This window comes from Leucoraja erinacea, chromosome 28 (genome assembly GCF_028641065.1).
Source record: "Leucoraja erinacea ecotype New England chromosome 28, Leri_hhj_1, whole genome shotgun sequence".
Lineage (NCBI taxonomy): Eukaryota > Metazoa > Chordata > Chondrichthyes > Rajiformes > Rajidae > Leucoraja > Leucoraja erinaceus.
Genome location: NC_073404.1, coordinates 17,941,077 through 17,958,203, shown reverse-complemented (window position 1 = coordinate 17,958,203; position 17,127 = coordinate 17,941,077). Strand labels below are relative to the sequence as shown.

The window sequence follows — 17,127 nt, the reverse complement described above, 5'->3', positions numbered from 1 at the left end:
ATTCCCTCCATGTGTTATTTAACGTCTTCGACCACTTCCTCTGGCAGTTCATTCCATTTAAGCAGCAACCTTTGTGAAAAAGTTGCCCCTCAGGTCCCTTTCAAATATTTCTTCTCCCACCTTTTTTAATTGATGCCCTCTAGTTTTGGACTCCTCTACCGTGAGGATAAGACTGGGGCTATTCACTTTATATACGCACCTCATGATTTTATATTCCGCTATAAAGTTACTCCTCAGCCTCATGCACTCCAGGAGGAAAAAGTCCAAGCCTGTCCAGCCTCACGTAACAATTCAGGTCTTCAAGTCCTGGTAACATCCTCGAAAATCCTTCGGCTTCATCCATCCCTTTTCCCCACCTACTCTTTTCACTAAACAAACTTATTTATCTCTTTCCGGGTTCTGATGAAGAGTCGTAGAACTGAAACCCTAAAGGGCCTGTCCCACGTCCCACGAGCATGCAGTGAAATGAAAGAAAGACTCCATGCGGCACGCGCGACCTAAAGGGCTTGTCCCACGAGCATGCGACTGCATGCGGCAAGCGCGACCAAACCAGAAGCGGGGGCCGAGTGAGGGACATGAAGTTCGAGTGAAGTCTGCCGGAAGTTCGCACGTGATGTACGGCGTCGAGGCAGCTGTGGACCGGCAGGCCGTTGCTGCGCGGAATTTTTGAACACGGTCAGTTTTTCGGAGCCCCGCGCGATGTCGGGACCAGCTCCGCACAACTCCATACGGCTCCGGCGATCGAAGTGGGACCGGCCCCACGAGGCCGTACGGCTCAAGCGACCACGTTAGGTTGCGCTTGCCGCATGGAGTCGCATGCTCGTGGGACTGGCCCTGTACTGTTTCACTTTCACAGGCTGGTTCACACACAACAAAAGCTTTCCACTGAATCTATAAAGCAAATTCCTGGCCAAGTCAATGTTATTTTTCCGGTTAGTCCAGTGCTGTTGCAAAGTATGTGACAGAGAGTATTACAGAAGAACAGCACAAACTACTGTTGACAATTCATCAAGAAGGAGAAGAAACTAAATCAAATACCAAGAATTTCAGGCAGAATCAGACAAAGCTCTTTTATTAGTAAAATAATCCAGCCAAGTTATGAGGGTGGAATGCGGGATGTTAAAATCTGTGAATGAGTATCATTCACCAAACGGACTTGCATTCTGCCTTCCACTTTTTGAACAGAAAACAAACTGCTGGAAACCCAGTGGGTTGAGCAGCATCTGTGGAGGATTTATGCAAGGTCTCCACCTGAGTGCTGAGAAGTCCTTTTCCTCCACAAATCCTACCGAGTTCCACCAGCAGTCCGATTTTGGTCCAGAATACAGCACTTAGAGTTTCTTGTGTCTCTACTTTGTTCTATTGTACCGTGTGATCTGCGTAAATCTCACACCGGAACCCGGACCACAGAAGTTCCATAGTTATGTTAGTATATCCGAGTTGTTAGTTACATATCGTCCCTGCCACCACCCCCCACCCGCCCCGCCCCTACCTAAACCCCACCCCTATAGGGGTATCTGGAGACCTCCCAGAATGATTAGATGCCACAGGAGCCAGTGCATCCAGAATGGATGTTCAATTTGAGAATTATGTGAAATATTCCAAAGAAGGTGCTGTAAATATGTAAATAAATCTCTCTTTTGAAGAAAAACACCATCAAATTTCAAGTCACTCTACTGTGATAACACTGATTATCTGTCAGTGTCACCCTGCTTCTTGCCCTGATTGAAATGCTTGTTGACTAGGCTGCTCATTCCCAGCTTGAGATACATTAGCAACTTGTTCAAGCACTGAATAATAAGCATTTAACAATGAAAATCTCAGTCACCGTGTATTAATGTTTCCCAGCCCCAGTATTAGCAAAAGGCTTATTAACCCGGCTCAGAATAGTTAAATACAGCTTCACTTTCCACAGTATCAGCTGATTGAGATGCTCTTCATTACACCAGTATCACTTTACCTAACCATTCACCATGACAAAAATGCTGATCTTGCCCTCCAATGTTCCAGTCTCACTAACTGAGACTAAATCACGTTCCTCTTATTTCCCTCACTGTCCTCACACAAAAATGACTGATCTCATATCCTGAGACCCATTTAAACTCTTGCAAGATCAGCAAATGTAGCAATATAATAACATCTTTTCTCTCGTTTTATCCGCATCACGTCGACTCCCGGAGGCAGTGGAAAGCCAAATCAAATCTTTAAAATGGGTCTCCACAGTGAGGAGATAAATTAAAACAAAATGGTCACACAGAGGTAGGAACACATGCAAAAATTAAAGCACATATAGAGATATGGAGAGAAAGAGTAATACGATTGAAGTAATATTTACTAGTCAGAGAAAAATGCCTTTACATTTAAAGGGTGCAGTAGATCCCAGACAAGTGACTACATCTAAAGTGTGCTTACCTTTTGGGTTGGCAGTAAGAACGTCCTTGGCAATCAACACTTTCCCAATAACGTCATCACGGCTAAATGCAAATTATAAAGATTAATAGTTAGCGAAAGCCCAGTGTATTTTACACACATGTCGTCACGGATTGCAAGCACGGACACCGAGGGAATTGCTGTTAAAATTACCTGATCGCATCCTCATCCATCACGTAAAAGGCAATGGAGTGGAAGGTGCTGGGCAGATGGACATTGTACTCCTCGCCCCAGAAGGGAGACAGGGTCTTCCATATTGTTGCAGTTCTGCAAAAAGAATTGTTTCATGAATTCTGTTTACAAAGTAGTGCAAATCATGTACACAACTTAGACCAAGATTATAAAGTTATAAGTAATAGTAGCAGAAGTAGGCTCTTTAATTTTTCCGTGGCCTCCCCCCTGACATTATTAGCGGGAAAAACTGGCCCCCTTCATTGAACCTGTGGCCCCCTAAATCCCCAAATTTTTCTGTGGCCCCCCTGAAATTTGCCATGGCCCCCATAGGGCCCCAGGTTGGGAATCACTGGGTTAACCTACTCATTCCTGGGATCAGTCTTGTAAACCTCCTCTGCACCCTCTTCACAGCCAGCACATCCTTCCACAGATATGGTGCCCAAAATTGCTCACAATATCCCAAATGGGCTTTATCAGCACCTTATAGAGCTCACTCACTGTTGGGGGTCAGACATTTATTGCTCGTTTTATATCCTTGCAGGAATACGGGAGCCCTATTTATGTGGTGTGTTGCTGACGTGCCAGTTTGTACCCTGCCTGTTGCCAGCTGAATGACTGAACTAAGCCCACCCACACCGGGCAGTGAACTGGAGGTGTTTCTGACCCTTGAGGCTCAGAATACATTTGGAACCAGCATCCAGGGAGAGAGATCTTCCTCCTCGGGTTTTAATGTTGATGGGCTCGAGGCCACATCAGTGGCAAGGTGTTGGAGTGTGAGATGGGGTGAAGGGGCTAACAAAGTGAAGTTGTCCAGAGCTTTGCCATCTGGGAATAGAATAAGAAACTAATGGCCATGCATTGCTCAGAAGGGGCTCATCATTTTGTACTGGCTCCATTACTCAGACAGCAACAGGTTTAGACTTTAGCCTTTCGTGCCACAACGTGGAAACAGGCCCTTCGGCCCACCGAGTTCGTGTCGACCAGCGATCACCCTGTACACTAGCGCTAGCCTAAGGACAATTTACAATTTTACCGAAGCCAATTAACCTATAAGCCTGTATGTCTTTGGAGTGTGGGAGGAAACTGAAACTCCTGATGAAAACCCATGCAGGTCACGGGGAGAATGTACAAACCCCGTACAGACAGTACCCATATTCAGGATCGAACCCGGGTCTGTGGGCTGTAAGGCAGCAACTCTATCGCTGCGCCAGCGTGCCGCCCTGGTGCCAAATGATCTGAGTTTGGTGCCAAGAGATCTGAATTCAAAGCAGGGGAACATCCATTGGCTCTTCTCCTGGCCCTGGCCATAGCCCTGGTGGCCCTGGTCATTGCTGTGGTAGCCCTGGCCATAGCCCTACCCCTGGTCTTGTCAGTCACAGTGACACTGCCACTGCGTGCAGTCTTTAAAGGCAGAGAAGAACTCTGAAGCTAATCCCCAACGTCATAGCGAAGGGCCACAAATTGCGATTTGAGGAATAAGGACTCCTCCATCTCAGAAGAAAAGGTTCGAGAGGGGATGCTGCCATGATGAGAGGAATGAGAATGAGAGAGGAAGCCACAGGGAGCAATGCTGCCAGATGAAACAGAAGATTAGGTTAGGGGCAGCGCAGTGGCACAGTGATAGTGTTGCTGCCCTACAGCGCCAGAGACCCGGGTTCGATCCTGACTATGGGTGCTGTCTGTATGGAGACTGTACCGTGTGACCGTGTGCATTTTCTCCAAGTGCACCAGTTGCCTCCCACACTCCAAAGACGTACACGTTTGTAGGTTAATTGGCTTCGGCAAGAATTGTAAATCATCCCTAGTATGCACGATAGTGCTTGTGTATGGGGATAACTCGGTGGGCCGAAGGGGCCTGTTTCCACACTGAATCTTTAAACTAAACTAAATTTAACATAAGATCACAAGACATAGAATAGCATTAGGGATGTCCAAAACATGGAACAACTCTCTGCATGGGACTACATGGGTTAAACCAATCTTGTGGTGGCCTTTGCTGCTCTACCAACCCAGCCTTCCTAACACCTTGTCAACTGGCCCTGCCCGCCAGTCTCCTTCCCTAGGCTCATGCTCCCGCATGCTATTTTGGCCTGGATCAGTTCGTCTTGGAAACATCAGTCTGTGTTTCTCCTGTGCTCCCAGCCATAGCCCCACTTTGCAGTACCAGATATCTGACCATTGAATCCATGGGTGGTAGCTTCCTGACACCAACCCCACTGCACCAGCCCATCCAAGACAACAATGGAGAATTAAATCGAGTGAAGACTGCTTCTTCACAGCCCAGATGATGTTCTGTTGTGAAAAAGCCAGCATGGCCCTGAGGGACCCACCTAAAATGTGCTTGTTGAAATGTAAATCGACAACAAGAAGAGAGAAATACCAACTTGGGTCCAGAGCAATAACGTCCGGATAAATCAGAAGGGCTGGGTGCTGAAGGTACACAAAAAAGCTGGAGAAACTCAGCGGGTGCAGCAGCATCTATGGAGCAAAGGAAATAGGCAACGTTTCGGGCCGAAACCCTTCTTCAGACTGGATGGTGACATTGGTTAAGGAAGATATGAAGTCTTTCGGATGAACGATAATTGGAATTCCCTCTTACTAATGTTACAATGTCATTTTCAGAACCTGAAGGTCTCTTTAAGGCCGGCCAGTTGCAGGAGATGACCACACAATCTGCAACAGTGTGCAAGGGTCAAGTGTGTTTAATTGTCAAAGACACAGGGACCAGAACAATTACATTCTCGCTTGCTGGGGCTTTAGGAAAAGTTCGAAATTTCTGATGGGACTCTGATTCTCACTTCAACAAAATGTTTTCAGTTGGGCAGCTTCAAAACTAATTTGCAGCAGGAAATGTTTGAAAAGGTTGTACATATTGGAACCAGAAAGTTCTGAAGGAGTTTGATGTTCTGCCAACACTTTGTGCTTGGCTCACCATCTCAAATGTTTGTACTGCATGAACTTCTGCTGCCTGGAAAGTATCAATATTTCTCAGCAGTGCTGAATAGAGTCGGGAGAGGGGGGGGGGGACAGAAATGGGGTATAGTAGACCTATGCTGTGTCGTGTTTCAAGGAGTGCACCATTCTCGAGTTAGGGCTTGTTGCACGTCCCAGAATTTACATTTTCCTGAAGGGTGCTATTGTGTGTCTGGGGAATGTAAGTACTTTACCACCATTAGGTTCTTGACCGGACTGACACAACCCTAATGCTTCCTCAGCAACGGAACTCTACAGACCACTTCTTGCACTGCCATGGACTTGCTTTCTACTTGTGTTTTGCACTAATGTTCTTTTTGCTCTGCCTTGCAGAACTTGTCCAATGTATGTATAATTTATGGATGATTTATATTTGTGTGTGTGTGTTGTGCGAATCTGTGACACTGTGATTTTCTTTGCACCTGTACATCACCATACGTGTGCATATATGACAACAAACTCAACTTGACTTGACGAATAATTCTTCAGGAGCATGCATTCTGGTTCTAGGGAGTGAATCTAAAAGATGCCGGTGTATATCTGGAGATTGTACACTTCTCCAGTATATGCAGGTATGTGTCTGAGGGGAGTAGCCTTTCTCGATTGTAGAGTGCAAGTATGTGTCAGGAACTATGACGATTCTTTGGTAGAGTGGGAATGAAATCCTTCTCCAGTTGAGGAGTGGTATGCTGTTGGGGAGCTGAATGATCCTCAGGTAGAATATTGTACTTAAGATTCTATAATTTTGCAAGAGTAATAATTCATAGAATCATTGAAATGTACAGCATAAGTGTGTCCATGACCTAAAACATTGCCTATCCATTCCCTCCACAGATGCTGCCTGGCCCGCTGTATTCCTAACAGTGCATCACATATTCTACAGAGCTATATAAGCTGATTCCATAGACTAGCTTTTAATCCAGAGCATTCTATATAAAGGCTCTTCAAGTTCCTATCCAGTGTTTGTTTAAGACAGGATGAGGGTTTCAGACTCCCAATAGTCTTCAGGCCAAAAGCTTTTTCCTCGACTCCCCTCTAATCTTTCTACCAATTCTAAATCTAAATTCCATGTCCCTGAAATGTAGTGTCTTCCTCCAGTAAACACCGCTCACCACACACTTGTGCTCCTTTGACAAACCCAATTTGAAGTGGGTGAGTAGCTATGTTAAAATATAGACCAGGGAGATAGACCAATGGCCCACCTAAAAATCAAAAATAAACAAAACGCTGTGCCTGCTGGAAATCTGCTTTAAAATCAAAAAAGTCTGGAAATACTCAGCATGTCAAGCAGCATCTGTGCAGAGAGAAACAAAATTAACATTTCAGGTTTACCTGACCTGACCTGCCGAGTCTTTTCAGCACTTTCCGTGTTGATTTCACTGGCTTAGCTAGTTTGCCACTTGGATCAACAAAAACATTCAGCCCATGTTAATCTTCATCTATCAACCTCCTTACTATGGAGGTGAAATGTAACCCAACTTGGCAAATCAGTTAGTTGGGCAGAGCATTCCTGTGATGATTTTGCTTTCCACAGAATCTGGAGATCAAAATAGATTGGGTTTGCAAAGTACGTTGGCGCAGTGGTAGAGTTGCTGCTTCACGGCTTCAGAGACCCGGGTTCGATTCTGATTACGAGCACTGTTTGTACGGAGTTCTTACATTCTCCCCATGAGCATGTGGGTTTTCTGCAGGAGCTCCAGTTTCCTCCCACACTCCAAAGACGTACAGGTTTGTACGTTAATTGGCTTCGGTAAAAATGTCCCTAGCGTGTAGGATAGTGCTAGTGTATGGGGATCGCTGATTGACAAGGACTTGGTGGGCCGATGGGCCTGTTTCTGTGCTGTATCTCTAAACTAAAATAAAACTAAATGGGGGTGGTGGAGAGGAGTAATAAAGCCTTCATCTGTATCATTTTAATGGCAAACCTTATGTGTGACTCCATTAAACTGCTACTAGACACGGGTACATAAGCTGCAAGTGCCACAACATGCTACGGTTCTATCTTTCCCTGGTTTTGCAAAGGATAGGTCTAACTATGTGTAGGAAGGAACTGCAGTTGCTGCTTTAAACAGAAGATACGCACAAAAAGCTGGAGTAACTCAATGGTCCCAGCACACGGATTCAATCATAAAGAAAGCACATCAGCGACTCTGCTTTCTGAGAAGATTGCGGAGATTCGGTATATCAAAGAGGATTCTCTGGAATTTCTACAGGTGCACAGTAGAGAGCATGCTGACTGGTTGCATCGTGGCCTGGTTCGGCAGCTTGAACGTCCAGGAGCGGAAAGGACTGCAAAAGGTTGGAAACACTGCCCAGTCCATCACCGGCTCTGACCTCCCCACCATCGAAGGGATCTATCATAGTCGCTGCCTCAAAAAGGCAGCCAACATCATCAAAGACCCACACCATCCTGGCCACACACTCATCTCACCTCTGCCATCGGGAAGAAGGTACAGGAGCCTGAGAACGGTAACGTCCAGGTTCAGGAACAGCTTCTTCCCTACAGCCATCAGGCTATTAAACACCACAACCTCATAAGCTATGAGCTACAATAGACTATTATTATTATTATTATTATTATCATTATTATTGCACTGTTATTGTTTGTTCTTTTTTTTCTGAGTTTTTGTTATATTATTTATTATGATTACATATTCGGTTGTGCTGCAGCAAGTAAGAATTTCATTGTTCTATCTGGGACACATGACAATAAAACACTCTTGACTCTTGACTTGACTCTTGGGTCAGACAGCATCGCTGGGGAAAAGGAATAGGTGACGTTTTGGGTCAAGACCCTTCTTCAGACTGAAACATCACATTCATTTTCTCCAGAGATGATGTCTGACCCACTGAGTTACTCCAGCTTTTTGTGTCTAGCATAGGTCGGAGCATGTTGCTTTTGTTTGGATTCGCACTGAACAAGTTATCCAGGAGAACACATTTGATGACATATCAATTAGGTAATGTGAAATGAAATTGGATGATCAAGGGGGGAGATTCCCCAGCAGATTGTCAAAGTCATTTGGCAGAAAGCCTCATCACCAGACAAGCAACATGGCCTTGCTGCGCTGGTGTGAGAGTGGCAATCCCTCTTGTGTTGTTCAGGTATGGACAGACTCTCAGTCACACACCACACACTGGAAATTAGACCATTACCATTCAACTTTCAAAATCTACTTTCTTCCAGCAGTTTAGTTTAGTTTAGAGATACAGCGCAGAAACAAGCCCCTCGGCCCAGCGAGTACGTGCCGACCTGTGATCCCTGCACACTAACACTATCCTACACACACTAGGGACAATTTACAATTATGCCAAGCTAATTAACCTGCAAACCTCCACATCTTTGGAGTGTGGGAGGAAACCGGAGATCCCGGAGAAAACCCACGCAGGTCACGGGGAGAACGTGTATACTCCGTACAGACAGCGCCCGTAGTTGGAATCAAACCCAGGTCTCTGGCGCTGTTAAGGCAGCAACTCTACTGCTGCGCCACCGAGCCTTAGGCGCGATTTATCCCATACAACTGCATAGCACAATGATGTTGTACATGGGCTGTTCCAAAGTTACACTCTGAAACAAATGTCAAACGGTGTTGCAAAGCGAACAAGTTAGCAGAACAACACCACTTTGTCTGCTTAGAGTCTCACTGGTCTGCATGGAATACCATTAGGGCCCTGATAGAGCACACCATCACTGGTGCTGGCCTCAGCCAGTGTTGCAATGCTATATGGTCCCACTGTGTGTAGAGGCACCGAGGCTAGGTGCCCCTACTGCAAATGTTTGGTGAGGAAGCAACACAGTTTTAAGCTCTCCTGACATTGAACACCAGGCAGTTGCAATTTATGTTAAAACCCCCCATGAACTATTTGCTCACATTGGGTTGTATACAAGTACCAACTGAGGCAATGCCAAAGTTATGCAATTCAAGCAACGTGAAAGTATTGACTTGCATATGAATTGTTTATCAATAAAGTCTACCTTTGAGGAAAAGAAGGGTTTTAGTAACCTGCGGGTAGCGGCATGCCCCTGCATCACACACGGCACAGTCACCAACTTAGATGTGCTTTCCTTAAATGTTACAGTTACCATTGTCCATTGTCCATTGTGTGCATCTACCCAACCTATTCCTCTAGTTCAGTTTAGTTTATTGTCTAGTGTGCCAAGATACAGTGAAAAGCTTTTATCGCGTGCTATCCAGTCAGCTTTTCACTTATCCACGGCGTAAGCGCACATTCTACCACAGACTCACTAAATCGCTAATAGACGTACCAAGCGGATGAAAAAGTGTAATCTCTGGCCCACTGATAGCACTCTTGTCTCCCTGTCAGCAAATTGTAGATTCAAGTCCTACCTGAGGACGTAATGGACATTACCAAGGGAAGGATGTGACACCGTGTGGGAAGTTGCACTTCATTAAACTGAAGTTCCAAGTGGATTGTCAAGTGTAAGCAATCATTTGAAGAGCTGGAAAGATTCAACTCAAGTAATAGATCACTAAACAGGAGCCATGACACAGTCCACTCATGGGAGTGTGCAGGATGGTGCCGTGTGATATTACACTGCAGAAATACATCATTAGCTGAGGTGCATTCAGTTTGGGATGTCTCCGGACTATCCCTGGATGGAAGGCCAATGGGATCTCCACAGCAAGTGTGATAACCTGCTGAATGACCCATTCCATTCTTCTCGGAATGGCGATCTGTCCAGGATTAAAACTAAACCTTGGCAACTTTCTCCACGCGGGAGGCAATGGATACATAGAACGAGCTGCCAGAGGAAGTGGCAGATGCCGGTACAGGTTTGTGTCCAACTTTTAATAAACATTGGAAAGGAAATGTTTGGGGGAAAATGGGTCAAATGCAGGCAAATGGGATTCACTTAAATAGGCATCCTGGTCAGCATGTGGAGTGAAGGCTTGTTTCGTTGAGGCTCTGAATACACATACCTGTACCTGCACTTCCAATCCAAGTCAGTAACCTATCCAAATGGATGGGGTTGTTCGATATATGTAGCAAAGGGTCAGTTGTGAAGTGTATCCACTCTTTCACTCTGCAGCAAGGTATCCCGGGACACTGTGCGGAGATGTGTCTAACCCAGAACACATTCCCTGTCTTCCATGTTGCCTCACAGGGCCAGAGCTACAGGAGCGTGTTCGATCTGTACACTGTAGCCAACTGGCAGGTCTTCATGGAACAATCACCGAGCTGTTTACACAATCTGGCCCATTCATTCTGGAGTCTTTCACAACAACCATTTAGAAGATTAAACACTGGAAAAGTTCACTGAATTTAATCATCTCTGAAGCTTAGCTTAGATCCATGAAATGGTTTCTTCAGCCGACAATATTGTTTATCACATTTAATTCCAGTACAGTCTGTGTAAAATAAGAAGTTTGCAGGCACCTTTAGTTGTGTGCTCTCACAGTGTGAGCAATATCCGTCTGTAATTTAATCTGGATGTTGACAAGTCTCTTCGTGGTTTGGTAATTTCACATCTGAACTCTGTGGAACCTCTGGAACACGTACACCAAAGATATTTCACCTGCCTCCTTCACACAGCAGGTTTTCTCCAAAAGGTCACAGTAAAATGTTCCTAATAGTCTTAAGAACCAGATTTTAAATCAGCTGAAACTATGCAAAGAATGTTGTTAGGCATTTCTACATTTGTGCCAAGTTGCACTATCAGTGGACAGAAACCTGTACCTGACACAGGAGACTGTAGACGCTGGAATCTAGGGCATTGGACAATCTGCTGGGGGAGCTTAGTGGGTGCAGTAGCATCTGTGGTTGTGACAAAGGGACAGTTCTGATGCAGGCTCACAACCGGAAATATCACCTATCCTTTTGCCTCCACAGATGCTACTCGGCCACTGAGTTCCTCCTGCAGTTTTTTTTTTGCTGTGCTGGTTTTTTGTGAGGTAATGGTGAGCTGTACCATGTTGATCCTGTTACCTATGCATCTTTTGGGTTGAGTATATGCAAGGCTTATTTATGCAATCTCATCAGAGCTTCTCCTGAATGCAGGGGCAGTTATCTGCGGAGTGATTCAAAGCCAGTCTCTGGCGGCGATCTAATACAAACCTGTAGCAACCCGACAGTAAACTTGATCTCCACACTCAGTGCACTGTGGACGGCCTCACTGCAGCCACAATGCACTGACTGTTACTCGAGTGGATGCAGTTTCAGTCAAGGAGATGCTCGAGTATTGTTGGAGCCACATTTATCCAGGCAAATAGACAGTAGTCCCATCACTCTTCCCACTTATGGAGAGAAATGGAAAGTCATTTACTTCGGGATAACCAGCCTCTGATTTGGTTTGTTTAGTTTTAGTTCAGAGATACAGCATGGCAATAGGCCCTACGGTCCACCCGAGCCCTTGCTGGCCAGTGATCACCCATTTACACTAGATCCATCCTACACACCAAGGACAATTCACAGAAGCCAATTAACCTACAAACTTGCACGTCTTTCGAACCTGGACTCTAACCTGCTGCTGACCTTCTACCGCTCGTCCATCGAGAGCCTGCTGACATACTGCATTACAGCATGGTATGGCAGCTGCACCATGGCAGACAGGGAGAGGCTTCAGAGGGTAACCAGGACAGCGCAGAGGATCATTGGTTGCCCTCTCCCCTCCCTGATGGACATCTACACCTCCCGCTGCCTTAGCAGGGCAAAGAAGATCACCAAAGACAGCTCCCATCCTGCGTTTGGACTGTTCGACCTGCTGCCCTCTGGAAGGCGCTATAGGTGCATCAAATCCAGGACAAACAGACTCAGGAATAGCTGCTTCCCGAGAATTATATCTACCATAAATTCAAATCCACACATGCACTGACTACACCGCCCAACAGGACTTCCATCTGTATATATGTATGTAGCGCCGTAGAATTTGTGCACCTATTCCCCCCCCCCCATCTCCCTTCTGTTTTGTTTTTCTTTTTCTTGTTTTTTTTGTAAAATTGTATGTATGCACTGAGTACGAGCAGCTTTCAGTTTCACTGTACATGTATAGTGACAATAAATGGCATATCTATCTATCTATCTATGTGGGAGGAAACCGGAGCACCCAGAGAAAACCCACACGGCCACTGCGGGAACGTACAAACTCCGTACAGACACAATCCATAATCAGGATCAGATCCGGGTCTCAGGCGCTGTAAGGCAGCAGCTCTCCCGCTGCACCACCGTGCCACCCTAATTTTGTTTGTTTATTTACCTACGACCGGTAGGCATTCACCCTATCTACTGCCATTCTCTGCTAAGGATAACAATGAATTCAGACATTTCAACCATCTGATCCAACAGCCAACTCATGGGTTAACACAGAGTGGGTCTCCCACCCACAAAGTGCACCCAGGGCTAAATTGCTGGCAAGGCAATAAAAGTAAGACTACCAGAACAAAGGGGGCAATAAGATAACAAGAACCCGACCATCTGTGTAACCACTCTGCCAATCATAAATCATTTCCTTACCTGATTATTGTCTCGTTGTCAATTCTTACAATGCAGTATGGATCACTGCTTCCTGTTCTGAAAACAAAAAGAGAAGAGAACTGAGTATTTCTTGCCTACAATGAATCCCTGCATCGACAGGGAGCCCGCTATTTAATATGGTGCCCGCAGGTAAAGCATTCACAGTAATAAAAGATAAAAAAAGATAAAAGGTATTCATATAATAGCTGTCTAGCTCGGATTAAAACGGGAAATTTGCTTTGCTTTGGAGTGAACTGAAAATTCTCTCAAAAGTTGATAATTAATTTCTTTTGAAAAGTATTTGAAAAGAAATCGAGAAATTAAATTATACTGAGTGAACGTATGAATTAAGAGCAGGATTGGGTATTCAGCCCTTCAAGCATGCTCTGCAATTCAATAAGATGCTAAACTGATTGCACTCTCCCCCACTCTACAGCTACTACTTGGACAAATGCAAGAAGTGATTTGTTGGGAAAGCTGGGGTCAAATATATGGAAGCAACATCCCCTCTTCCTCAACGTCTCACATTACCAAAACCTCATTCAGAAGACAGTGCATTGTGACCATGGAGCTGATCTTGTGTCTTTCCTGTATTTAATCAGAAGGCACTCTCACCATTAGGCAAATTGGTTTTGGGTTCCAACCCACTCTCAGAAACTTGAGCACAAGACCCTGGCCTGATGCTTCAATCTAGCACAAAGTTGGTAGGAAGGAACTGCAGATGCTGGTTTAAACCACAGAAAGACACAAAAGGCTGGCGTAACTCAGTGGGACAGGCAGCATCTCTGGAGAGAAGGAATGGGTGATGTTTCGCATCTGAAGAAGGGTCTCAATACTGAAACGTCACCCATTCCTTCTCTCCAGAGATGCTGCCTGTCCCGCTGAGTTATTCCAGCTTTTGGTGTCTATCTTTAGCACAAATTTGGACCGTGCAGCCTTTCAGATGTGATGTCAAAACCAGACCCTGTCTGCTCTCTGAGATAAACAATCCCACGGTGAGATTTTGTAAAACAGTGGAATTATAGCCAGCGTTCTGGCCAACCATTGTCACGGAACATTATGAAAGCATGATGATTATTGGATCATTAAATACTTTTTGTTTATGAGCTTGCTGTATAAAATATGTCTCTGTTAATCCTTCATTACAACAATGACTATACTTGGCAGTCAGCGAATAAATTGTAAGATGCTTTGAAATTTCCTGAGAACTTCCAGATAAATGGAAGTCTCCTTCTCGGAGGTGAAATGTCTGCATAGCCAAGCTGAGAAGTGCCATCTGTCAAAAGAGACAGGAACAAATGCTGTGTTTCAGCAGAGATTATTTCTTGTGAGGCCCCAATTACTAGCCATGGGGTAGATTTTACAAACATGAATAAAAGCCATTCTGAAATCCAAAACCCTTGCCAAGTGATTTTGCGACTCGAATCTTTCCTACATCCATCGTGGCGATGGCAGAGATGTACATTGTGTTGAGGAAATGCCCATTTCAAACCACTTAAATTTTCAATTTGATTTTTGTAAAATTTAATTCAGTTTCCTGATGGTAAATACTAGAGTTTTTGCATTGTCGGCAGGAATCTGATAGTTCATATAGGAACTATAAGGTTGCAGGTGTATAATGTAAACTATTGTGCTGGTAAAGGAAAAGTTGTGCCTGCCCTTTCTGCATGCAACAAAGCTAATGGACTGACGAAAACTGAGGTTGATTGCTTTTAGCAAAAGGAAGTCCTGAGATTAAGATTGGCATAAATATCTGGCCGCAGTCCATTTGTAAACTTTTCACCCGAGAGTAAGTAATTATTAATCATCCTCAGCAAAGCCAAACAGACTTTTTTGTAAGATTAATTATGATTTATTGGTGTTTTGTACAAAACCTGTCATGGAGAGTGATGGATATCCTCAACACTAATGGGTACTTTTCAAACACAGATGCATCAAATAAGTGAAGTTGAAGACTGAGCCATAACACTCCAGCCACAGCACTGTGCCCCATAATAGTTCCTAGCCAAGAATCTGTATTAGCACTGCATGATACAATTTCATCCATTAGGCTTAGAATCCACAGATCGTCAGTCTGTAACAACAATCAATGCACTTTGGTTTCTCTTCTTAATGCAGTCATTTAGAGTGCAAAAACAACATACTGAATGTACGACCAATTTATTGACCCAAGCCGAAAACTGGTCGGGTGGGACTGGGCGAGTTGCTGCCTTACAGCGCCAGAGACTCGGGTTGGATCCTGACTACGGGTGCTTGTGTGTATGGAGTTTGTACGTTCTCCCCGTGGCCTGCGTGGGTTTTCTCCAGGTGCTCTGGTTTACTCCCACACTCCAAAGACGCACAGGTTTGTAGTTAAGTGGCTTCGGTAAAGATTGAACATTGTCCCTCGTGTGTAGGATAGAGCTGGTGTACGGGGATCACGGATCGGCACAGACTCGGTGGGCCAAAGGACTTGCTTCCCCGTGCTTTATCTCTAAACTAAACTAAACTGGGAGTCAGAAACTTATTATTGGGTTTTTTTACATAGTTATGTCAATGAAGCAAGAATGTAAATGTGGATAAGCCAGAAAATGGGGCTAACTGGATTGCCAATCAAAATAGACTCAAGGGTCAAATGATTTTGCTACATACTTCTACAGAATGTATAGATGAAGTCATCAAGGCAATTTACAGAGGGCAGAGGGGGGGAGGGGGGGGGGGGGGGGGGAGAAAAACTAAAATAGATAAAAGGCAAAGAGCAAGGTAAAAAATTCCAAAGGTGTGACCAAAAGTTTGTTACGACAGTGGGATTTGAGAAGAAATGTTATTAAGAGGGTAAATGGAGAGAAAGCAAAGACAAATATATTTTGGGATAGAGGGTTAAATTTAAGTCAAACAAATTGAGCAGTAACATAGTGGAGAAAGCTGCTGGTTTACGTACTCTCTGCATTGTGACAACCACTTCATAAAGTGCAGCTTTGTTAGTTAAAGGAGCACAAGTGAACAGATGATGTGTTTCCATTCCAGCAAACCCTGGCAATAACAGTCCCACATTGTGCATTATTTTTCAAAAGGGTGCTATTTTAAGACAAGAGTGAAGTGATCTTTATAAATGAAGAATTCAGAACATCACGGAGATCCAAATGAGTGTTTTGTTTACAAGTGACGCCTTGTAGTGTAACGTGATCGTTCCGTTCACTTGGTCAATCAAGTGTCAAGATTGCAGCTGAGGTTATTAGGGTGGGAAGAAAACTCAGAGGCTTCCAGATGTAGCACAGGAGCTGTTGCCTTGGTTACTGGTGTTACTGCTCAGAGGTACCCTTGGTGAAGTAGTTTTATGCAAACCAAGTCTACGCCAAACAAAAAAATATTGGTGAAATATCTGAGAATCGGCTGTCTCTCATTGTGTTGTGGCCCTGTGGAGATCCCTCTAATCATAAATTCAAAAGTAAAAAATGTCAGATAAATAGTCAAGGCCCTGTCTCACTTTCCTGAGTTACTCACGAATTCTCCCGCGTTTTCCCCTTGATTCAAACTTGTTGAATGTCCGTAGCGAGTCCGTAGGAGTCCATAGATATTTTGTAACGGCTCATAATGCCAGCCGTAGGTATTCGGGGCATCAAGTAAGTTTTTTCAGCATGTTGAAAAATGTCCATGAGTTAAAAAAATAGCCCCGAGTACCTACGGCTGGCTATTACCGTAATTCTCCGAGTTTGAATCAAGGGGAAAACTCGGGAGAATTCGTGAGTAACTTGGGAAAGTGGGACAGGGCCTTAAGTCTCAGCTTAGATGATCCTGGACTTCAGGAGGAGACCGAAGACCTTTGTCCATCAGCCCATCACCACTAACAGCGAGACAGTGGAGGCTGTGCAGAACATCAGGTACCTCGGGGTCAACATCAGCCACGACCTAACCTGGACCGTCAACATCACGGCGACGGCCAAGAAAGGACTTCAAAGGCTTCACTTCCTGAGGCGCTTGAAGAGGGCACGTCTGCCACGACAGCTGCTGGTGAGCTTCTACAGGTCAGCCATCGAGTCAGTTCTCACATACTGCATCACAGTATGGTACTCTGGCTGCACCGCAGAGAACAGGAAA

At 44.8% G+C, this 17,127-nt stretch overlaps 1 protein-coding gene across 1 annotated transcript in view; it reads right to left on the bottom strand.

Annotated features, from left to right (window-relative positions):
* Positions 1-17,127, bottom strand: part of rasa4 (RAS p21 protein activator 4) — a 129,372-nt gene that overhangs the window by 96,576 nt on the left and 15,669 nt on the right. Inside the window, exons 2-4 of the mRNA XM_055657920.1 lie at positions 13,051-13,107; positions 2,584-2,697; positions 2,413-2,474 (exon numbers count right to left, since the gene is read on the bottom strand). Coding sequence (XP_055513895.1) covers positions 2,413-2,474; positions 2,584-2,697; positions 13,051-13,107 — 233 coding nt within the window. The remainder of the gene's footprint in view (positions 1-2,412; positions 2,475-2,583; positions 2,698-13,050; positions 13,108-17,127) is intronic.